This window comes from Geotrypetes seraphini, chromosome 9, assembly GCF_902459505.1.
Source record: "Geotrypetes seraphini chromosome 9, aGeoSer1.1, whole genome shotgun sequence".
Classification (NCBI taxonomy): Eukaryota; Metazoa; Chordata; class Amphibia; order Gymnophiona; family Dermophiidae; genus Geotrypetes; species Geotrypetes seraphini.
Window position 1 is genome coordinate 34,545,869 of NC_047092.1, and position 25,696 is coordinate 34,571,564.

The following is a 25,696-nucleotide window of genomic DNA, read 5'->3' on the forward strand; positions in this document are numbered from 1 at the left end:
AAACTAAACCTTAAGTTTGTATACCGCATCATCTCCATAAAGATAGAGCTCGGCACGGTTTACAGGTAATTCAATAAATGAGGGAAGGACATAATAAGAAATAAGAGGTACTGGTAGAGTAGGCCTGAGTTTTGAAGACATTATCGGTGCCTATGTTTGATGTAAATCACTTCGACAGAGGTGCCTAACGGCGCCTAGGGTCATTCCTAGCCGAAACCATGCCTATTTTTACCCTAGGAACTGCTAGCCGCCTCAGCAGATATTATTCTGGTGACATTTTTGTAGGCACCCGCAGGCGCCTACGTTTTTTAGCAATGTTTTAATTGGTTTTAAACGACACAGTCAATTACCACGCCAATTAAAGACAATTAAACCAATTAAGTTAGGTGACTGTAGGGCACCTATTGCCACCTAAGTTACGGCGCCATTACCAGAATCAGTGCCAACAAAAATTAAATTTGGCAAATTTCAGTACCTCTAATACTTAGGGCTGTTTTTGCTAAGCTGCACATTAAGAACACATAGTAACCTCCATTTAACCACCTAATGTAGAAGCAGCCATTGAAGGGCATAGAGTGGGAGGAGCATATGCCTCATAGTTAATGTGTGGGCAGTTAATGCAACATAGTTAGTGTCATCTCTGCTGTGTTAGCAGTCAATGTGCAGTATCTGCTATTCATTTAACTCATCATAGAGTAGGTCTTCCTTTACCAAATCAAGCTCACTGGGTTTCAACGCATGACAGTGCCCTTTTTCTGGTTGGCACCTGCCCTTTGGGAACAACTTCTTATAGAGATTCACAGGATGGAATCTCTACCAAAATATTAAAAAAAAGATAAACACATTTTTTTATTCAAGCATTTGGCTCATTCGACTTTTCAGGGAAGAAGGGGACTGAACATGGGGTATCTGTAACACTATACAATTACTCATGATAACTTTAAATCAATTTTATCCTTATTTTCAGCCGTCAAATACAGCCTATTCCATTGATATTATATGACAATAGTCTTAACTTTGCAGGTAAGCATTCCAATTACCTTGTTTTTGATGCATGTCTCAACTTTTGTTCATATAGTATGCTTTTGTGTCTAGACACTATAAGGATTTCAGTTCTCTCACTCATTATGCGATCTCTTATCTTTTATGAAGGTTCCAATGTAAACACCAGTTATTCTGATATCCTGTGATCCAAATGTTATATTTGTACATTTTGTGGTTTATGGTATTTCATCTTATTTTAGCTTGGTGTATCTCTTTTATTTTTATTTTTAATATGCTCTTAATTTATGTATGCACTTGAATTTATTTACACTTATTTACTTTGATTTTATGGGGTCCTTTTATCAAGCTGCGCTAGCAGGGTTAGCGCGTCGGACATTTCATCACGAGCTAACCCCTGCGGCAAGCAAAAAAACTAACGCCTGGTCAATGGAGGCGTTAGCGACTAGCGCGGCAGGCAGTTTAACGTGCGGTATTCCGCGCGATAAACCCCTACCGCGCCTTGATAAAAGGACCCCTAAATGTTGTAGCTCAATTTGATTGTAGCTTAGTTCATTTTAAATCATTTTACGTTTTATGTTTTTTATATAGGTTTTATGCATATATATCCATTCACTGTATGTTTTCAATATCTTTATTTATGTACTAGTGTTTAAGCCCCTTACATTAATGGGTGCTAGAGTGGATGTCTGTCTGTCTGGTTTTTCTTTGTCTCTCTCTCTCTCCTTGGATGCTGTCTGTCATTCTTTCTGTCTGTGTTTCTCCCTGGCCCCCTATCTGTCTGTCTTTCTTTCTGTCTCCCTGGCCCCCTGCCTGCCTGAATTTCTCTGTTGTGCCATGCCTGCCTGTCTCTCCGTGGCCCCCTTCTGTTTTCCCCCTCCCATGATTGCTGTCTGCCCTCAGCACATCCCTCCCCCCAAAGCAGCCCCCTTTCCCTCTCCCCCTCCACTTCTTACCAGCATGGGCCACATGATTGCTGTCTGCCCCCATGGCCCCCTGTTGTGCTATGCCTGCCTGCTCCGTGGCCCCTTCTGTTTCCCTCCCCCTCCTAGAGCAAAGCATGATTGCTGTCTGCCCCCCAGTACACCCCTCCTCCCAAAGCAGCCCCCTTTCCGTCTCCCCCTGCCCCCTGTTGTGCATGCCTGTTTTTACCATCCATCTTCTGGCCCACTGGCACGAACCGCTGCTGCTCCTCTTCAAAGCAGCCTGTTGAGGTTCACCGGCCGGCTGTAGCGAACCTCGCAGGCCACTCTCCACCTTGGTAGCACGTTCCCTCTGACACAAGGTGGAGAGTGGCCTGCGAGGTTCGCTACAGCCAGCCGGCAAACCTCAGCAGGCTGCTTTGAAGAGGAGTAACAGCAGTGGCAGCAGTTGGTGAGTGAGGGCGGGAGGGGGGAGTTGCCAGTGTGTTCACTGCCTCCGTGTTTGAAAATGGAATTCGGCACGGAGGGACACATCATGCTGTCAGGGAACACGCTATCTTAAGTGCGCATGCGCGCTTAGGGTTTTATTATAGAGGATCTCTTTTCTTTTATATCTATGACACTAGACACTGTCAAGTGTCGAGTCGACCTATTGTGCTGTTTATTAATAAAGCAAGTTTTGGATTATCCACTGCTGAATGATCGACATCTTTTTCGTCATGACTCCTACATTGGGATTGTCTGGGCTATTTTCTCCAGTATCTGTAACATATACATTTCTGGAATTGTCCTACTTTAGATTTTTTTTTTCTGTACCTTGTAAACCACTATGATCAAATACATCTAGGCGGCATAGAAAATTTTAGTAAACAAAGAAATTTTCTCTGTGCTAACTGAATAGTAGAGGCGTTTCAGTTACAGCCTACTGGCAGCTAACTTAAAGCGCTGTTTATAAAATATGGGCCTCAGTAATTTTAGCACGCGTTCTGCATTAGCATAACCGCCAAGACACCCATTATATTTCTATGGGTGTCTTAGCATTTAGCATATGCTAATTGTTAGTGCGTGCTAACACAGCACGTGCTAAATCGCTTAATACCTGTTGATGAATTCCTCCCTTAATGATGCAGAAACATAGTGCTAATGTTCTAAATATGTCTCTTGTGGACAGTGGCATAGCGAGGGTTAGTGGTGCGCCCGGGGTGGTGGTGCTCCTCCCCCGCTCCCTTTCCCTTCACCCGCACCTCTTTAATGTTCCCGGCATGAGCTGCATCACGAACTTGCTGCCTGTGTTGTGTCGTCTTTTCCTTCTGACATCACTTCCTAGGCAAGGGATCCGGAAGTGATGTCAGAGAGAGCCAACACCGATCCAGACATCAAGTTCGTGATGCTGCTCAAACTACTACTGCTATTAATTATTTCTGTAGTGCTACTAGACGTATGCAGCGCTGTATGGAGTGACAAAGAAGACAGTCCCTGCTTGAAAGAGCTTACAATCCAAACAGACAAGACAGACAAACAGGATATCATGGATACAGTTAAACTAGGAAAAGTAAAGAGGTACGAGGGAAGGGGTGCATGCATGTGGCCGGGGGGGGGGGGGGGTGGAGAAGAGGAAGGGTACAGCTGCCCCCACCAAGATGGCGCCCAGGTCAAACCACCTCCTCCCCTTGCTGCACCACTGTTTGTAGATAGAATTTTATAATCACTGCAGACACTTTGGGCTCTTTTTACAAACTGCCACTACTGATAAGCGGTGCAATCAGTTCCCATGGGCTTCTTCACATTCAGTGCACACTAATCAGTGACACCGCACTGTATAAAAGGAGAGAGCCTACTGAACCCTTTAATAGGAAATCGCCTATTCTGTAGCTTGTATTTAGGCACCTGTGGTGCAGAAATAGCAGGTCTAAAGGCACTGTTAGTTATGACGTCAAGGGAATGTTTACATAAAAGGGAGGAAAACTGACAAATCGAGTATCAGAAGGTAACGATATTTATGTGAAATCATCAGCATAGGAAATAATGTTAAATTTGATGCTCTGTGAAGAGTGGTATAGACATAAATGGAGAAAGAATAAAGGGGGAGAATGTCAGGGAACTGTACGACGAAGGACTGATTGGCTTTAGAAAACTGGATTCTGCAGAATTTTGAGGATGGCAAATGTGAGAAAGTACAGGCAACAGAGAATCAAACGAGTCAGCTGCATCACAGTTATCTATAGGGGCTACATCACAGTTATCTATAGGGGCTACATCACAGTTATCTATAGGGGCTACATCACAGTTATCTATATGGGCCACCTTCTGGTACTGCTTCGCAAGTTCTATCCACTACTATTTTCTCTTGTTTTGGAATTAAACATTAGAAGACAGATGCAGAACATACCTGATAAGTCGTGTAGTTAAAATAGCACGTCTTTGGTTCTATGTAGTAAAAAAGAAAAAAAAAATTCAATCGGTGATACTCATAATTTTGTACAGTTGTACTGGTTTAAACACCATTCATTATAGACAATGATAATGTGTTTTTTGTTGGGTTGTTTTTTTTTTTTTTAAGAAAATTATTTATTTATTTGTAGGATAAATAGTGTGATAAAATGTTTGTAAATAGAAAATGTAAATTTTAATACATTTTTGACTAATTCAGAGACCAAAATTACCTTCTTCAGGTCACGACAGGGATATTGTAACAGCAGTATATTTTACTGACCTGAAGAAAGAGGTTTTGACCTCTGAAAGTTAATTGAGTAATGTATTAGTCCAATAAAATGGCATGCACTAAATTTTCTTCCCTCCGTGTCCCATGCCTTTCTTTTTTTAAAAAAAATTCTTTATTAATATTCAAATCATACAAAAGTGCACAGAATATATAATCAATTAATACAATAATCAGCACTTGCAACCAAACAAATAATAATATAAAGTACATTCCCCCCACCCCCTCCCCCCTCCCTGGATGTGTGTGAAAATCAATTAGGAATCAAAGGCTTATTTGTTCAATCAGTTTTTATAAATTCCATTTAATGGACCCAAAGTCCCTTTAAACTTTTTATAATGTCCTAGTTCCGAATTCATTCTCTCATATCTATAAAATTGATAGAGTTCCCCACCAAAAGTTGAAATTCAGTCTGTCCCAGTTGTTCCAATTTTTTGTTATCAACTGCTGCATAGCTATCCCTGTCATTATAAGAAGTCTGTTCTTGCTTGCAGTAACTGGACTCTTAGGTTTTAATAAAGTCCCAAATAACTCTATGGGCTCCTTTTCCTAAGCTGCGATAGCAGTTTTAGTGCATGCAGAATTGCCACACGCGCTAGATGCTAACGCCAGAATTGAGCTGGCGTTAGTTCTAGCCGCATAGCGCGGGTTTAGCGCGCATGGCAATTCTGCGAGCGCTAAAAACGCTATCGCAGCTTAGTAAAAGGAGCCTTATGTCATAGGACAATGGAATCAAAGCTTCCAATATCATGTTGATTTTGCCCCAAATAGACTTCCAAAAATTGAGTATCAACAGACAATAGAATAGCAAGTGACCCAGTATCCCTATATCAAGATGACAGTGCCAGCAACTATTAGATTTTGAATTGTCTAACTTTTGCAAATGAACTGGGGTCCAAAAAATTCTATACAACAGAAAAAAAACAAGTTTGTCTCATAGATGCTGAAGCTGTACATTTCATTCTCCAAGTCCAAATCCGTGACCATTGAGTAGCAGAAACATGCTACTTTGTTTGAATGCTCCAAATGTCTTTTAGACTTGTTTTAGGTTTTTTTATTCAAATATTCCAATATTAATTTAAACCACTTGGTGGCCTGGTACCCTTGCAAATCTGTCTGGAAACATAGGCCCAGCAAGCTATACTGATTTTTTTTACGTTATGCCAATCAGGGAACCCTTTCTGAATGGCCTGTTTCAACTGCAACCATTTAAATCCTTGAGACTTTGATATGCCAAATGATTGCTTCAATTGTAATAAATTTACCATTTTCCCATTAGAAATTGCATCTTCCTGGAGTTTAACCATAGGGACTGACATGTAGATTGCTGTATTGGAGTAGATGTTAAATTGTTAATAAATTTTAATGTATTCCAGGTAGAAATAAGAATACTATTGTCCTTATATATTCTACGAAGCACAAACACTCCAAAAACCTACCAGAGAAACTTAGAGACAGAATAGATCACAAGGTTCTAAGAGTGGCGACTAAATGACCAAAAAACTGTGAACACAACGCTAAATAACGTGGATACAATAAATATAATTTAAATGGAGTACCCTCAGTGTGATTGGGCAGCGAGGGGAAATATACTCCAGCGCATCACATAAGAGGCCAGGGACCAACAAGCCCCTGCCCACACACCATCATAGGGTACCTTCTTGTGTGTGATAAATCAAAATTGTGAAAAATGAATCACCAACCAACAAGTGAACACAAGTGAGGTCAATTAAGAAGCCACTCTAAGAACCTCCCCAACCAACTCCCACGAACAAGAATCAAAAACTAACTTAGCTTAAAATGTTCTTGTCAAGTTGTCAAGACAGCAGCGACCCACAGTGAAACGCCGCTGAATACGAGGTCCAACCAAGCCTGGTTTCGGGAACACAAAAGCTCTTCTTCAGGAACCCATAATTGTAAAAAATCACTGAAGCTAGATCGGGCTGGCTGGAGGGAGGGCGAAGCTAAAAGAGTGGGCGCAAGATTGCGCTAAAAAGACGACACCAGAGACCAATCAAAAAGAGAGGCGGGACTTGTCATACTATAGTATGCCATTCAATGCTGTCATTTAGTCCATATGGCTGCACCGCCTGTAAATGAAAAATCCAGAACTGTTCTCGAAGAGTGAGATAAGACATCTTATCCCCTCTGAAGTCATCCGGTAGCTGTTCCAGCACAAACCATGATAAATCAAAAAAGTCATGGCCCTTCTCTAAGTAGTGAGACAAGTGGAGAAGATCTGGTAGCAGTATGAATCCTGCTTTTATGTTCAGCTAATCTCGTCCTAATTTTCCTGCTGGTGCGACCCACGTAAATGATCTTACAGGGGCATTTGATGACATATACGACCCAGCAAGATTCACATGTAGTGTGCTGTCTTAATTGATAGCTCCGGTGGGTCTGAGGGTGACGCCAGCAGGAAATGGACGAAGTGTTGCTACATATACTACAATGACCACATGCCTTATGACTGCCTGGAAGGTTAGATCGAAAAGTGGACGAAGTCAGAAGGTTTCTCAAGTTCATAGGCCGTGAAAATGCAATACGCGGAAAGTCCTTGAAGATAGGGTGACAATCCAATACATGCCAATGTCTCTTGATGATGTCAGCTACCTGATGAGCTTGATTAGAAAAAGAGATGACACAAACTTGTTGCTGAGGAGGAGACCTCAGCACTGGAGTAAGTAGTAAATCAGGATTGGCATACCGGGCCCTAAGATAGGCTCGTTTAATTGTCCAGTCAGGGTAACCACGGGCCTTGAAGCATTGAGTTAATAATTTGGCTTGAACCTTGAATTCAGCAGTAGTAGTACATATACGACGTATCCTTAAAAATTGACTGACCAGAAGAGATTGTTTTAACCGAGAGGGATGACAACTCGAGTAGTGCAGGTATGTATTCCGGTCAGTAAGTTTTCTGAACACTGTAGTGAATAGCTGATTATCTGCTTTGATGGTATCTAAGTAGGTGACCCTGGTCGAATTGATGGTGGCAGAAAATTTTAAATGATTATCAAGGGCATTTAACCATAATAAAAATTCACCAAACTTAGTTTCAGAGTCAGTCCATATCAAAAACACATCGTCAATGTATCGCATCCAAACAGCAATATGCGCCATCCACGAGGAGGGGTACAAGAGCTTTTCTACAAAGTTAGTGACATACAAATTCGCCACAATGGGCGCCATCGCTGTGCCCATGGCAACACCGTGGGTCTGGAGGTAAAAGTCTCCCTGAACCTCAAAAAAATTTCTTTGGAGAACTAGAGTAGATAATGACATCAAAAAAGATTTTGGAATGCGATTGTCCACAGGAAGAGAAGCCAAATTAGTTTCCACGATATGGAGCGCCTCGGTCTGAGGGATGTTGCTATAAAGCGCCTCCAAGTCCATAGTTATTAAAAGATCAGTCTGTTGAACTTGCAATGTTTTAATCCGATTCAAAAAATGGGTAGTGTCTAAAACGAAAGACTTAGCCTTGGTCACTTGAGGCTTAAGGAAATAGTCCACCATTTTAGACAGTGGTTCAAGAATAGTACCCCGGAGAGACACAATAGGTCTCCCGGGGGGGAGGGGGGGTGTTGTCAAGCGTTTTGTGTATTTTAGGGACGGTATAAAAATGAGGAGTATGACTGGGAGTTTGGGTGAGAAACTTGGCTTCAGATTTAGTAATAAATTTACTCTCTAATGCAGACTGAACCACTTCACCAATTTCAAGTTGTAAAGATGCAGAAGGATTGGCATCCAATTTCCTATACCATGCCACATTAGAAATATGGGTACTGATTTGAGTTTGGTACTGTAATTTAGATTGTACAACAACCGCTCTGCCCTTATCCGCCGGCTTGATGTTAAGATCAGAATTAAGCCTCAAAGCATCGATAGCCTCATATTGGGCCCTGGTCATGTTAAAATACCTACGTTTATTCCGGGAGTTATTAAGTTGGTCAATATCCCTAAGTACAAGGTCCCGAAAAACTCTAATATGGGCATCGAGGGGGCCTGGGGGGACCCAGCTGGACTTAACATGAAACATGCATCTTGGTGGGTTTCTTTCTTATATATTCTAGGCAGCTTGATACTCAAAATGTGGTTAAGACGTAATGGGAGACATGAGATGACTCTCTAATATCAGCCAATCCGGTAGATTTTCCATGAATTTAGGAAGGATCCAATACATACCCTGACGCAAAATGAAGGCTTGATGATACCTCTAAAAATTTGGAAAATTTACTCCCCCCCCCAGTCAATTGTGATTTTTGTAAAGATATTAAGGGCTCCTTTTATCAAGGCGCGCTAAGGGGGTTAGCGCGTCTGACATTTCATCACGCGCTAACCCCCGCGGCAGCCTAAAATCCTAATGCCTCGTCAATGGAGGCGTTAGGTATTAGCACGGCAGGCGGTTTAACGCGCGATATTCCGCGTGTTAAACTGCTACCGCGCCTTTGTAAAAGGACCCCTAAGGCAATTCTTGCAGTTTTACCTAGCCAAAGAAATGTAAGAATCCCATTTTATTTTTTATAAAAGGAACTTTGAAAATAAACTGGTAACACACTCATTTGGTAGCAAACTACAGGTAAATCATCATTTTGATGATTTGGACTCTGCCCCACCAAGAAAGATGTAATGGATTCCAGTGCTCACACATTTCTTTAACTTTCAGTAATAAGGATTTTTCATTTACTGTCTTTGTGTCTTCCATTGTTCTTTGAATCATAATACCCAAATATTTTATATCCTCTTCCTTCCAAAGGAATGGGAATGGATCAAATAAAGCTTTTAGACAGTGTACATTCAAAGGAAGAACCTCTGATTTATTCCAATTTATCTTGTAACCAGAAAATTTACCAAATTGATCAATAAATTCCAGTTAATGAGGGATGGTTGATTCAGGATTCTTCAAATGAAGCAAAATACCGTCTGCGTAAACCGAAACTTTATAGTCCCAACCTGCATATGGAATTCCCTTTATCTCCTTTGCCTGCTGAATGGCCAACAAGGATTCCAAACAATATCAAAAAGCATAGGAGATAAGTGACATCCTTGTCTAACTCCCCTCCTCGGACAAAAACGTTCTGAAAATGTATTATTAATATATAATCTTGCAGAAGGGGAACTGTACAAGGTTTGAATCATTTGAATAAAACCAGAACCTATTCCAAACCAATCCATTGCTTGGTACATATATATCCATTCTACACGATTGAAGACCTTCTCTGCATCCAGAGAAACAGAAGGCTGGATCATCCATTGTTTTTGCTAAATTTAGCATATGAAGTGCCAATCTAGTATTGTTTGCAGAATGTCTTTGAGCAACAAAAGCCGTTTGATGCATACCAATCATATAAGGGAGAGCCTTGGCTAGTCGTAGAGCCAATAATTTAGCCAAAATTTTCCCATCCACATTGATTAAAGAAATAGGCCTGTAGTTTGAAACAAACATGGGATCTCTGTTTGGGTTCGGCAAAACAATTGTTAACGCTTCCGCCATAGTACCTGATATACAACCCTTAGTCAGTTGTGATTGATATAAATTTAAAAGATGAGGTAATAGTATATTTTGAAAAGATTTGAAAAACTCCACTGTAAATCCATCACTTCTGGGGCGGATCCAGCCCTGAAAGACTTCAATGCTGCCTGGAGTTCTGTAGATGATATAGGCATTTCATGTTTTTCCTTTATATGCTCAGGAACTTTCGGCCCATTAATTGAATTTTAAAATTCTCTACCGTCCTTTTCTTTATCTGAATAAAGCTCAGAAGAATATAAAGACTTATAATAATCTAAAAATTGTTTTCAAACATCACCAATGTGGGCATAAATTTTACCTTTTTCATCTTTGATGGCCGCAATCTTTACTTTTCTTTTTTAGTTTTAAGATAATTAGCCAATAATCTTCCTGTTTTATTTGAGTTTCCATAATACAAAGCCTGCTGAGAAAACAAATCTTTCCTAGCCAAATGTGAGGAAATCTCATTATATTTATATTTTACTTTCAACAGGGCATGCAATGTATCTGGTTCCCATTTCAAGGCCAATTGTGACTCTAAAGTCAAAATAATTTGTTCCAAATTAGAAAATTCTAATTTTAGTAGTTTCCTAATATGCACTGAATACGAAATTATTTGTCCTCTCAATGTAGCTTTGAAAGCATCCCAAATAGTTTACAAAGAGATTTCCTCTGAGGTGTTGAATTGAAAATATTTATTCATTTTTATTTGAATTTCCTCAAGAAAGTTTGAATCTGCAAGCATTGCATTATTAAACCTCCAAACAGGTCTATTAGAATCTTCTTCAGTATACTGATATTCTATCCAAATTCCAGCATGATCCGACAAAAGAATTGGATCTATTCTGGCCTTTGTAACCTGTTAAATTAAATGATCTAAAACAAAAAATAATCAATTCTTGAAAATGATTTATGAACTTGGGAGCAAAACGAAAATTTGCGAGCATTAAAATGAAAAACCTTGCGTATATCTTTCAAGCCATATGAATGTATAAGATTATCTAGACCTAATGATTTTAATTGCCTACTCGGTTGTTTATCCATTAAAGGATCCATGACAGCATTGAAGTCACCGGCCACAATTAAATTAGTTGTAGCCAGTGACAGAATTATTTGTTGGAGTTTTTAAAGAACTCAGCCTGATTTGAGCTAGGAGCATAAATATTAAGAAGCATCAGGGCATCATTTCCTGAAGTCATATTAACATGGAGTCATCTACCCATAGGATCTGCCCGAAAGTTACCAAATGTACCAGAACACTTCCTATTAATCAGGATAGCCACACCTGCCTTTTTTCCTATTGCTGGTGCAAAAAAAAACAGTGTTTTACCCACCCCCTTCCAATCTGACTGCCTCGATTGATGATAAATGCGTCACTTATATGAAATAAATATCTGCCTGCTGCTGTTTCAAAAAATGTAGTACTTTTTTCCTCTTGGGATGATTAAGTCCATTAACGTTTAATGAATATAATTTTAACTGCATTTTGCTTAATACTTAATAAGGCATTTCAGTGTGCTGAGGTTTGTGTTAGCGGTTTAACACGCGTAATAGCGCGCACTAATTTGCTGGCCGCACTAGCCGCTACCGCCTCCTCTTGAGCAGGGGTAGTTTTTCGGATAGAGGGGGGTTAGTGTATGTTAAAAAGTTGCGTGCGATAAAGCCACTAACGCGGCTTCGTAAAAGGAGACCTAGATCTTTGGTTCCCCTCCTTGACGTAAATTCTCTTAATGTGTTAACTCATTCTCTCGTAATATCTAAAATGGATTACTGTGATTCATTATTAAAAGGGATATGCCTAAAAGATATAAAATGTCTTCAATTTATACAAAACACAGCTATCAAAATTATTTGGGGTTCAAAAAAATTTGATCACGTCATCCCTTGTTTACAAAAAGCCCACTGGTTGCCTGTTCTACATAGGATTACATATAAAATTGCCCTCTTGACCTTTAAAACTATGCAAACTAATGCCCCAGCATTCATAGATAGACTACTGATCCCCTATGACCCTCCCAGAACCTTAAGATCAACCTCACAGCATTCCCTTAATGTCCCACCCTTATTTTTTCAGTCACCGCCCCTTCAATTTGGAACTTTCTCCCTCTAAACCAAGGGTGTCCAACCTGCAGCCCGAGGGCCGCATGCGGCCCCGTGAAGAATTTTGTGCAGCCCCGGTTGAGGGTGATGCAGTGTTTTCCTCTGCTGCCCCGGGTGTTTACCGTCTTGCTTGCTCCCTCCTCTGTCTTGCTGCAGTGTTTGCACATTTGTGCGGCCCAAGAAAAATTTTTTGGGCCAATGTGGCCCAGGGAAGCCAAAAGGTTAGACACCCCTGCTCTATACCTTAAAGCCAAACGAAACTTGCATTAATTCAAAAGCAGCCTAAAGTGCTTGCTCTTTAAAGATGCCTATTACTGATAGTTGCACACATATCTACTCCAGCAATTTTTAACTTTTTCCCCTTTTCCAATTGTATTTTCTTTTTATGTATTCTTTCTATAAAATAGTAGTTCTTCCCTCCTTTCCCATTGTTCTCGTCATAAGTACGTTTGTTCGGTTCATGTATATCTAACAATCAGTTCTTGTATGCCTAATTAATTAATTTAAAATTGTTTGTCCCCTAGCTATTTTTTAAATACTTTGTACAACGCTTTGTATTTTCAGATAAGCGTTTAATCAAAGCTTTAATAAACTATGAAACTACTGCCTTGATCTACTGGCCCTGCAGGCATAGATGCAGTTGGGCTTGATTTACCTTAATGATAATGGTTACAGTGAAAAAGAAATGCAGGACATGACACGGCAACAATCAAACTGTTTCACATCACAAGAGTCATTTCAGCTATGTAATTCTATATATACCGCAATATCCACAGCAGCTGCCTCCAGGTTTGTAGTAGACAGCTGTTTCTGTGCTCTGACAATTCAGCGTCCCATCACACTGAACAGGTGAGCATGTTGCCGTGTTTGTAGTGCTGCAGGAACATTGCGAACAGCCATTTATAACCCAGGTGTCACCAGGCTGAAGATAAAAGAGAGCATTCAGAGATCAGATCCAACAGTTACGCACTAACATATAATTGCTTGTTAAAAGTTAAGAGTATGTACCATTTTTAATCCTCCTGATGGTCCACAGCAAACTGTTAAAAGAAAATGATAAAAATTGAATGTACCCAACAGTGCAGTAATAAACCCAATGGCCAAATCGTATTCTGAAAATATATCCACCATTGTTCAGACTAGTACAGTTTCTTTCGTATATTACCTCGTCTCTCTGTGAGGGGATATGTTCAAGCACCACACATTTAAATTCAGTGAAAATATGTTTTTCTATAGTACAGTAGTGAGTTATTCCCCCTGTAGATCTTTAAACATTGTTATATGGTGTGAGTTTTTTGACCATGACAATAACAACGCCAGCTGAAAATCATCAAAGATTGCTGCGTGATACATGGTTTTGAGGCTTTTTCTCCACCTGTTTTATATCTTAATGTTAGATCTTATTGTGGTAATCCACTGCTGGTGAGTGACATTTTTTTGAAATTTTGGATTTAAACATCTTTATCATATCCCCTCTCTCCCATCTTTCTTCCATATATATATTAAGGTTTCTAAGTCTATCCCTATATGATATATGACAAAGACCACTAACCAACTGTGTAGCAGCTCTCTGGACCGACTCCCTACTATTTGTATCTTTTTAAAGGTGTGGACTTCAAAACTGAACACAGTATTCTAAATGGGGCATCATCACCTCCCTTTTCCTCTTCTTATACACCTCTTCTTATGCTCCCATTCCTTTTCTAATGCACCCAAGCATCTTCCTGGCTTTGATCATTGCTTTTTCTACCTGTTTTGCCACCCTGAAGTCATCAGACGCAATCACCCCCAAGTCCTGCTCTTCTTTCTTACACAGAAGTACTTTGCTTCCTATACTATATCATTCTCCTGGAATTTTGCAGCTCAAGTGTTTGACTGTGCATTTTTTGGCATTAAATCTTTGTTGCCAATTACTAGACCATTCGTCATGCTTCGTCAGATCCCACCTTATGTTATCTACACCCTTCGGGGTATCTACCCTATTACCGAGCTGCACCCTATCTCTTCAGGGTGTATACTCCTATTACAGAGCTTCATATCATCTGCAAAAAGACAAACTTTGCCAGACAGTCCTTCCTCAATATTACTCACAAAGATGTTAAAAAGAGCTGACCCAAGGACTGATCACTGCAGTACTCCACCAACAATATCTTTTTTTCTCTGAGGAAACTCCATTTACCACTATCCTTTTCTCCTTTTTTCTCCTCACTTAACCAGTTTTTAATCCAATTTGTCACTTTAGGGTCCATACCAAAGACGCTCAATTTATTGATCACCTATATGGCACTTTGTCAAAGACTTTGTTAAAGTCCAAATACACATCTAGCACCCCTTTCATATCCAACTGTTTGGTCACCTAGTTAAAGAAATCAATCAGATTTTTTTTTTTTAAATTCTTTATTCATTTTAAAACTGACAAACAAGTAATTAATATTAAAACATTATATTACTAATAAAATATACAGCACTTGACATTCTTATACATATAATCCATTAAAGTAGAAATTATAACCCTTTCCCCCCACTCAACAATTCTTCAACAGAAATCCAATCATTAAATAAAAATATTAATCATCCAATTTCCTCCCCTCCCCCCAATAAAATACATGTATCCATCAGAAAGGAAAACGATGTTCATTCATTACAATAATTCTCTAATGGCCCCCAGATCTTTATAAAGTTGTTATAATTACCTTTCTGTACAGCAATTGCTCTTTCCATTTAAAAAATGTGACAAAGTGAATTCCACCAAAAAGAATAATTAAGATTTGTATAATTTTTCCAATTAGCCGTAATGTGCTGAATTGCCACCCCTATCATTATTAATAGAAGTTTGTTATTATAACATGAAATTTGACTTTTTTTCCTCATAACCATGCCAAACAGAATAGTATCGTAAGATTTTTCTGACAAGACCTGCCTCTTGTAAAAACCATGCTGCCTCAGATCTTGCGGTCCATCAGTTCTAGAAGTCTCACTATCCTCTTCTTAAGAAGCATTTCCATTAGTTTACTCACTACTGAAGTCAGACTAACTGGCCTGTAATTACCAACCTCCTTCTTACTTCTGCTCTTGTGCAGAGGGATCACATCTACCCTTCTCCAGTCCTCCAGGACCATGCCAGATTCTAAGGAAGCATTGAAAAGATAAGACAACAGAGCAGCCAGAACCTCTCTGAGTTCTTTGAGTACCCTCAGATGAATCCCATCAGGCTCCATTTAGCTGGCTCCTCATAAACACAGCCTTCTGAGAATCTCTCTTGGTCTACCACACATTCATTCCCATTCCCATTTGTTTTATGCGGTCCTATCCCTGGTCCTTCATCCATAAACACAGAATGGAAATAATTGTTAAGCAGTTCAACCTTATCTTTATCAGTTTCTGCATATTTGTTCCCTTCATCTATGAGCCTCACTATACCATTTTGACACTTCTTCCCATCACTTACATATCTAAAAAAACATTTTGTCCCCCAGTGTTATCATATTGGCTATCTTTTCTACTATCTGCATCTTTGCCTTTCTGAGAGCTTTTCCTGCTTCTTGTAGCTTTTCTACATATTTTGTTAAAAAAATTTTCATTTTGCTGCCTTCCCGCTCTCACGGCTTCTGACTTTTTGGTCAGTTTTCTATTCTTTTATTTTTCATCTTTCGTTTTATTAAAAAACATCTGAAACAAAAAAAAAAAACAACAACAAACAAGAGATTATATATTCTTTGTTTTTCTTTTGCTGTTGTGGGCTTCAGATCAGCAGGCCTTTATGGATCGCCCTAGCATTCGTTTTTCCTATGGCTGTCTTACCGTTTCTGGCCCTTCCACTGATAATTCTCAATAAAGGCAGTTACTGTGATCGGGCACTTGTGTTCACCACCATGCACCACTGCTTCTCGCAGTGTCAGGAACTCGACCTTGCCGATTTTTGCTTCCTCTGCTTTTTTCTTCAGCAGTGCATTTCCACTCCACTTCAACAGAAGCTCCTGTTCTGCGCCGTCAGGAATCTGGTGCCCACTGCTTTTCCGACACCGGGCCATACTAATCAAGCCCGCACTGACATCGACGCTGAGAATGGATCTCCATATGCTGTCTGTGGTGTCGCACCTCCAGTGGGTTAGTTGCCTAATTTTTCCCTGCTCCCTCTGGGTTTTGGGTCATAGTAGCAGTGAGTCTAATCCTGCCAACCTCTAACAGCCCCATCTATTGCTCTGCTTCAGTATCGATGAGTGCCTTGATACTAGCATTTTCATCTCCAGAACGTAGAGCGGCGCCGAAGGTACCAGCTGAAAAAGGCCAATGGTACAGCACATAACGCAATTGCTGCAAGAGGACTTATGGGAGGATTTTCGGCTGCTTATGTTGACTCCCATGTCGACATCGACTCTCTCAGTGCCGGTTCAGTCTGAGCCATCTCTTCCTGTGGTACCTACCCAGGAGTTTTTAGTAGCAGCACCGATTCTGGTATCAGCACTGACATTGACGGTCTCCTGACACCGATCTTCTTCTCCTCCATATCGGTACCGTCTAACAAAGCTCTCCGCAAGTCAAAGCATTTGGAGCTTTTGGTACCGTATGTTCGACACTGCCCCGCATTGCTAGAGATTCAGATCTCTCGGGGGGTTTTGAACAGGAACTTTTGCTCTTTGACGTCGAAGGTTCCTCAGGGAGTAATTCTACTCGCCTTTCTTCTCAGGAAGCTCCTTTACCCCATTTCTCTTGGAGATGTTGGGGCTTTATCCATTCCTTTAGAGGTAGATTCTAAAACATCTAAACAATTCTTAGATACTTTAGTTATAATCAGCCACCCAGGGAATTCTTCCAACTTTGCTACTCCACTTACAGTACAGGTGGCTTCCTGCACTTTGGACTCACTATACAGGGTGGTTACCTTTTCAGGTTTGATACACCTTCACTCCCTCATACATCTCTTCTCGGGAGTGAGTGTCTGTGCCTTTGTACCTCCTAGTGGAGAGGACAAGGCTCTTCATCGGTTTGACTCATGTCTCTATCAGAATGCTATCTTGGCCAACCGGTCTGGTATATGCCTGGAGCATTTGGTGCAACAACTAGCCACGTTCCAAAATATCTTCTGAAACGTAAACTAGTTTTTTCAACATTTTATATCAGACTTGCTTCACCTTCGCAAGTTCATGGTTGGATCAGCACATGCCGCCTTTGCCTTGATTTCTCATGTGGCAGCAATGTCAGTTGCTATGAGGCACCTTGCCTCGCTTAGAGGGTCTCAGCTGGGCATTACCCACCAGGACAGACTAGTAAATGCACCTTTAGGGGACAAATTATTGCCCTTTTATGGTCAAGGCTACTCAGATGTTCTCTGCCACGAGCCCAGATAGGATACTCTGGGCATGTCCAACATGAAGCCTCCTCATTCTCGTCCCTTTACATCTCTGACTCTGTTCCAGTCTCAATCCAGGAGACAAAGCCAGAACAGCAACCACGTCAGCAGCAACACAACCAATAGGCTGTTCCGTACACATTAATATAGCCTTTTTTGATGTGTTTCTTCAGAGCATAATCAGTCTCCCCTTTTTTTCCAGTTAATGCCTCAACCCATTGAAGGCTATCTTCAGTTCTTCATAGATCGTTGAGAGCTCATCACCTCAGATATCTGGATTATCACTATTATGAGACAGGGTTACATATTCAATTTTCACATCCTGTCTTCAGACCATCTCCCAAGCGAGTCTGTTTTGGACCTTTCACAGTCCTCCCTTCTTCTTCAGGAAGCTCAATCTCTTCTGCTTAATCCCATCGAGGAAGTTCCCTTCGATCAGCAGGGTCAGGCATTTTCCTTCCGTTACTTCTGGTACCTAAGTAGGCCAACGGTCTGAGAATCATCCTGGCTCTCAGACCTTTCAACTTATTTCTAGTCAAGGAGAAATTCAGGATGCTCTTCCTCACCCTGTTTTCTCCTCTCCTTTATTGGAATGACTGGCTCTGCTATCTAGATTCCATGGAAGCCTACTCGCATATCCCAATCCATCTGGTTTCCAAGGAGTACCTTCAACTCAATTGGTGTCATTACCAGTACAAGGTACTTCCTTTCTGCCTGGCTTCTTCTCCCAGAGTCTTCACGATGTGCCTGAGTTTAGTGGCCGCCGATCTCAGGGTCTTCAAGTATTTCCTTACCCAGACAATTGGTTGATGTAGGCTGTTTCATTTCTGGACATGGTCCAAGTCACATCTCAGACCATTTTCTTTTCTTCAGTCACTAGGATTCTAAGTCAACTTCCCCGAATCACATCTCTCTCTGACTCAACGTCTGCAGTTCACTGGGACAATCCTAGACACCACTCTCATGAGAGCTTTTCTTCCTCCAGACCACCTTCAGGCTCTCATCCGTCTGTGTCAGCAATTGCTTCCTCTTAAATCCATCTCTGCCAGACACACGATGGTTCTTCTAGGCCACATGGCCTCAACTATCCATGTAACACCACTGGCAAGGCTGCATCTTCGCCCTCCTCAGTGGACCCTTGCTTCTCAGTGGTCTCAAGCGACGGCTCATCTCTCACAACATTTATATATGACATCATCTCTTCTGCAGTCACTTTAATGCTGGATGACCTCTTCTAATCTATCCAGAGGTCTCCTTTTTTCACTTGCCCCTCATCATAAGATCATCATGACGGATGCATCTCCTTATGCCTGGGGGGGCTCACATGGACAATCTTCAAACTCAGGGTCCTTGGACCGCCAGGCAGTGGAAATTTTACATCAATTTCCTGGAACTCAGAGCAACATTTTTATGCCCTCAAGGCCTTCCATCATCTACTCTGCCCTCAAGTCCTCCTCCTTCGCACAGATAATCAAGTAGCTATGTACTACATAAATGAGCAAGGAGGCACGGGCTCTCTCCTGTTGTGTCAGGAGGCCCAAAAAAATCTGGACTTGGGCGACAGCTCGCACTCTTTCCTTGAAAGCTGTCTACATTGAAGGGGAGAAGAATTCCCAAGTAGACAACCTCAGCAGATTTCTTCAGCTTCATGAATGGACTCTCAACTCTGCAATTCTCCAGTCCATCTTTGTTCAATGGGGCACTCCTCAAGTGGACTTGTTTGCGGCTCCTCACAATCACCAGTTGCCCCAGTTTTGCTCCAGCCTTTATTCTCCTCTCCATCTGGAAGCAGATGCCTTTCTCCTGGATTGGATGGGTCTGTTTTTCTATAAGCATTCCCTCCAATTCCTCTCATGTTGAAAACTCTGTTCAAGTCCAAGAGAGAACTAGCCACCTTGACTCTCTTTGCTCCACAGTGGCCCCGGCAACATTGGTTCTCCTTTCTTCTTCAATCAGCTCCAGGGAGCCCATATTTCTTCCAGTTTTTCCTACTCTGCTTACTTAGAATCAGGAATCACTTCTACATCCAACCTGCAATCACTATACCTGACCGCTTGGTTTCTCTCGGGCTGAATCCATCTAACTTGTAATTTTCTCAGCCTATTTGTCAAACTCTTGATGCATCCAGGAAACCAGTCACTCAGCTATGTTATCATCAAAAGTGGACTAGGTTCTCTTCCTGGTGTCTTCTTCATCTTCATCTTCATGATCCAACTTCATTATCAGTAGATATGGTGTTGGATTATCTGCTTCATCTGTCTTATTCTGTCCTCAAATCTATATCTGTCAGAGTCCATCTCAGCGCTATTACAACTTTTCACACGCCAGTCGAGGGAAAACCTCTTACTGCTCATCCTTTGGTCTCCAGATTCATGACAGGACTTTTCAATATGTCTGGGACCTTAATGTGGTCCTTTCCAATTTGATGAAGTCACCATTTGAACCAATGGCCACAGTTCATCTTAAGTTTCTTACCTGGAAAGTGGTCTTCCTTATTGCTCTCACCTCTGCCAGGAGTGTCAGTGAGTTACAAGCATTAGTAGCAGATCCACCCTTCACAGTTTTTCATCATGGCAAGGTGGCTCTGTATACACGTCCAAAGTTTCTTCCAAAAGTTGTCACTGAATTCCATCTTAATCAGTCCATTGTTCTACCACTGTTTTTCCCTAAGCCTCATTTTCATGCTGGAGTAATCGCTTTATATACTTTGGACTGTAAACGAGCTTTGGCCTATTACATTGACCAGACAAACCCACATCAAACATCTCCCCAACTGTTCATCTTTTTTGATCCTAATAAAGTGGGGCATCCTGTTTCTAAAAGAACAATTTCCCACTAGTTAGGTTGCCTGCATCTCGTTCTGCTATGCTCAGACTGGACTGGCACTGGAGAGTCATGTCACAGCCCACAAATTAGAGCTATGGCAGCTTCTGTGGATTTCCTCAGATCTACTCCTATTGAGGAACTCTGTACAGCTGCCATCTGATCCTCAGTTCATACCTTCACTTCTCACTATTGTCTGGAGTCTTTTTCCAGATGGGATGGGCACTTCGGCCAATCTGTATTGTAAAAATTTATTTTCTTAAGGCCAACTCTCCCATCATCCTATTTCTGTTAAATTGGAGGTCACCCTTACGTGAGAATATGCTGCCTGCTTGTCCTGGGATAAAGCACAGTTACTTACCGTAACAGGTGTTATCCAGGGACAGCAGGTAGATATTCTCACAACCCACCTGCCTCCCCAGGTTGACTTCTTAGCTGGCTTATCTTAACTGAGGGACCGCGTGCCCTACGTCAGGAGGGAAGGCACTCGCACATTCGTGGTTCGGGCTATCGTGAATTTTCTAAGATCTTAAAGTGGCGATGCACTTTTAAAGTGGTCCATACCAGGGCTCCGTCGGTGATGTCACCCATATGTGAGATTATCTGCCTGCTGTTCCTGGATAACACCTGTTACGGTAAGTAACTGTGCTGAAGAGACTATAGCCAGGTATAACTATCACAATCATGCGTGAATCACGTCTCTGTGATTGCCATTAAATCCAATTCAGTTTCTATCATTTGAGCCTCTAGATCTGGAATTCTGTTTCCCATACTACGGGCATTGGTATACAGAGCTTTCCAGCTATCACCCTTTTGTCTCATTTCAATAATGGTATTTCATTATATTCCTATGAGCTATTAATTACTTTGGGGCATTTTACACCCATTCAAATCTTAGAGGTGTACCAAGAAAGCAGGGCTACACATACAACACTTAATTTAAGCATTCACTATATTATATAATGATTATTAAGATACATGATGAATGCCAATATTTTTACCTGGAGTGGATATTGTAGTGGAAATGATGTCTGTTAAAAAAAAAAAAAAAAAAAGTCTTTATTAGTTTTGCAAAGTAAAAACTGGAAGAAAATCAATAATCTTTATAGAGTGAGATTAAATGCATTAAAAATAATTTCTCAGTATGTGACAATAATACAGTATAATAACAGATGTTCAGACAAAGAGAGAGAAACGTTCTTAGTGCTGACATTCACAGTGCAATGTTAACTCAAAGAACATTGAAACAGACCCCAGAACTGACACAGGCACAAGAACTGTAGAGATAAAGAATGCACTGGGGGGGGGGGGGGGGGGGAGAGTTGGAACCTTAGTGGAATGAAGTATAACTTCAGAATTTCATATACAGGACCATTTACTGTATAATGTCTTTGTGATGCAATAGCTGTGCACTAACTCCTTTCCTAGTTCATCAACACTGACTGAGTGATGAAACAAGGTAAGAACCATATTATTTCAGTTACATCCACTGAAGAAAGATTTGATCAGACATTCGTAGTGTCACACGCCACAAAAGTTTAAAAGTGTGGGGAAGTCTGCAGCTTAATCATTAATCAAGTTTGAAACCATGGTGCTAGTTTTCTAATCGAAAAATAAACCAAACTGTTTAAATCTCTGTCCACTGGAGGGTTGCTCATTAGAGAATGCATCATGCACCAATTATTCAAAAAGTAGAGAAAAAAGCCTTATACATCCCGACAATACTTACAATAAAGTAAACATAAGATATCAGTGGAGTTTTTTTTGCCAGGGATATGATGTGACAGCTTATATTTACTTTATTGTAAGTGCTGTCAGGGTGTATAAGGCTTTTTTCTCTACTTTTTGAATAATTGGTGCATAATGCTTTCTCTAATGAGCAACCCTCCAGTGGACAGAGATTTAAACAGTTTGGTTTAGGTTTTTTTTTTTATTGTTTTTCCTCTTGTTAGTTTGTGTGATGATATTTTCCTAATACCATCTACTGATTTTCAGAAACTTATTTTTCATATGTGTTTTAACCCCTTCCTCTGAGAAGTGGAAAGAGGACATAGTACTCAATGAAAACTCTACCTGTATTTAGATTTACCTGGATGATCACAGCTATGTTTATGTCACACTCCATCCTCTTAGTTTGTCTGAGCTGAATTTGTCTTTCATAGAAATTAAGTATGGCAGATACCATCATGTATAGAGGCAGTGTACAGGGACAACTATGAAGAATTCAAATCTGATTATAGCTACCATAGGCAAGACAGAGCAATAGAAGAAACTTCCATAAGGGTAATATGTTCTCTCAGGTTTTCCATAAAAGTGTAGTCATAATAGGAGCAGAAAAATGTATCACCTTACAGATTTTAAAATTGTCCTCATAAGAGAAGCAACTTTTCTTTTCTTGCTTATATCGTATATATATTAGTTTTTAGTCTTCCTTTCTAAAGTGCTCATCCAAGGGGATTATTGAAGGAATTATATCAGGCCTTGCTTTTTCTTGTAAACACCAAACCTACTAGTTTGCCAGTTCTGGAAAGCATGTTTGACATATAGAAGTAGGGACCCCTAGATCCACCCCCAGGCCCACCCAGTTCCACACATCTCCCCCCCCCCCCCAGCCTGCTCATCTCCGTTGGGAGGGCATCCGCACAGGCGTGATGTCCCTCCTGACACGATTTTCTTTTCAAAACCCAGACAAAGTGCCAGGTTTTGAAAAGACCGTCCTGACACTCGGACATACCCTCTAAAAAGAAGACATGTCCGGTTATGTAGAAGTAATTGTCTCTTTCTCTGCCTAGTGTGTTTGGGGGATAGTTTTAAGACTGGCTGTGTGGAGAGAGAAAGGGGTTGATATTCAGCTGGAGGCAATGAGCATTTTTCTAGCCACCACTGGTGTTATTTCTGGATATTCAGTGCTGGACTATGTCCAGGCACTGGCACTGAATATGTGGATTTATGCAGCTAGTTTTCTCTTATGCACTTAAGTGCAATATTCAGTATATAACAATACAATACAATCTTTATTTGTATACCGCCAGTACCTCCATAAAGTTCACAGTGGTTTACATGAGTAATTATGGTGATACAAATTAAAAACAAATATTACAATATTTAGGAATAATTCATAACAAATTCTTGAAAAAGATAGGTCTTTAGGTCTTTTTTGAAACATTTAAAATTAGATTGCTAGTTAATGTTAGTTGGTAATGCTCTCCACAGTTTTGCTACTTGATATGCCCATGTGGAATTAAAAGTCCTATTGTAGATAATGTTCCTAATGACTGAATAACGAAAAGTGTCATTGTTTTTTTAGGTTCAAAGATGGATTATTAGAAAATTTAATGAGATGTGGCATATAATCAGGAGTTTCTCCAAACCGCATTTTAAAAAGAATACAATAGAATTTATAAAGTATTCTCCCTTCTATGGGACGCCAGTGTAATTCATGTAAATAAGGTGTAATCTTATCACTTTTTTTCAATTTGAAGATTAATTTAATGGCTGTATTCTGAAGCGTTTGTAGGGTTTTTTTCAAATTATAAATTTAGGGCAATCTAGAAAGGTGACATTGCAATACTCCGGGAAGGGGTAAAACGCGGACCTCACGGACCTGACGGACCTCGCAGATCTAAAACCACACATCCTTAAAAATCTGAGGTCCGTGCCACTTGTAGTTAGTTTCTGGCTCTGACAGACCTCTATGACAATTTAGCGCTGAGAGATCCGTCTCAGCATGGGGAGGGAAAAGTAATAGGATCCGTCAGCGCTAAAATGTCATCGAGGACTGTCAGAGCCAGACTAGTGCTGGAGCGGCTCTAAAATGAATACTTTAAACCGGTTTCCTGCAGCCCCAGTAAATTTAAAAATCTGAGGTCCTGGGCTCTGACAGACCTGGATGACATTTTAGCGCTGACGGATCCTAATACTTTTCCCTCCCTATGCTGAGACGGATCCATCAGTGCTAAAATGTCATCGAGGTCTGTCAGAGCCAGAAACTAACTACAAGTGGCACGGACCTCAGATTTTTAAGGACGTGCGTTTTTAGATTTGCGAGGTCCGTCAGGTCCGTATTTTATCCCTTCCCCAATACTCCAGTTGAGACAAAATCAAAGATTGTACTATTAGGCATAAACAACATAGTATAAAGATAGGGCTGACTTTATGCAGTCTGATTTGACTGCAAAATTTAGGCGGTTCAGTGTTGAATATTGGCCCTTAGGCTTGGATTCTTTATAAGGCGCCAATATCGGTGGCTGCCTAAAAAGTGGCTGCTGATCACATGTCAATCACGCGAGGGCGCCCTATAGAGAATTGCGCCTCTGTGAAAGATAGGAGCCAGCTGTGTAGGCCAGGGTTATCTAGGCCTACATTTTTGGCGCCTATCTAGGCCATGAATCGTACCTATGTAGACGTTTTAGGTGTCATGACGCCACTTCCTGCATTAGTCACACCCATAGTGGCATTTGGCAGCCTAAAGCGCCTACATAAGTGAAGCATATATTATTTAGGTGCTGGTAGGCGCTTTAACAGTTCCATTTCTTGCCATTTTAAATGGCATTTGTTACTTAACTTAGGCACCATTAGGGCGCCTACTGGCACCTAAATATAGGCGTTTCTAGAATTTTCCCCTTAACATATAAATGCAACTCTACCCACAGACCACCCACAAAATAACTAACTGTGAGTTTAGCAGCCTGTGATGATATTCAGTGGGACTAAGCGATTAAGTACTGCTGAGTATTAGCCCTGAACAAGCGATTTAACTGAACAGGAGCCATTTCTGCCTGGTTAAATTCCTTTAAACATTGATCCCAAAAAGTTTAGGGGGATTTTTAACCCCTGGCCTTTGCACTAAATTCCAGTGTGAAAGCGTGTTTGTACTTTCACTTTGAAGAATTGTCTAAGGGAAGTACATTTGCACAGAATTACATTTTAAACTTTGTGTGCACAATCCTATCCCCAAGAACATCTGAACAATGAGTGTAAAAATGTGTAAGCAGTGAATCTACATAGGGACTTCTATTTATATTTAGGACAAATATTTTTTTAAAAGACCATTTCTGCAGATATGGCTTTATCCACAGAAATGATTTAAAAATTACGCTGCCTATGTGTAGGATAGAGAATTTTTTTTAAAGCTTTTTCTTTCCTATGAGATAGTTACTAAGATTACAATTCAAAAAGACTGCCAGAGATAAAATTAGCTGGAGTCTGTGTGCTCCTTTAGATCCTGTAGAAAGGAACAGGTCTGCTTGTAAACTGTTACGATCCTTAGC

General features: G+C 40.6%; 1 protein-coding gene across 1 annotated transcript in view; it reads right to left on the reverse strand.

The window, feature by feature from the left end:
* The window catches only part of LOC117366892 (mucin-19-like), a 200,096-nt gene that overhangs the window by 34,184 nt on the left and 140,216 nt on the right, over nt 1-25,696 (reverse strand). Inside the window, exons 83-86 of the mRNA XM_033958868.1 lie at nt 21,428-21,457; nt 13,262-13,293; nt 13,016-13,175; nt 4,315-4,352 (exon numbers count right to left, since the gene is read on the reverse strand). Of these exons, the coding sequence (XP_033814759.1) occupies nt 4,315-4,352; nt 13,016-13,175; nt 13,262-13,293; nt 21,428-21,457 (260 nt within the window). The remainder of the gene's footprint in view (nt 1-4,314; nt 4,353-13,015; nt 13,176-13,261; nt 13,294-21,427; nt 21,458-25,696) is intronic.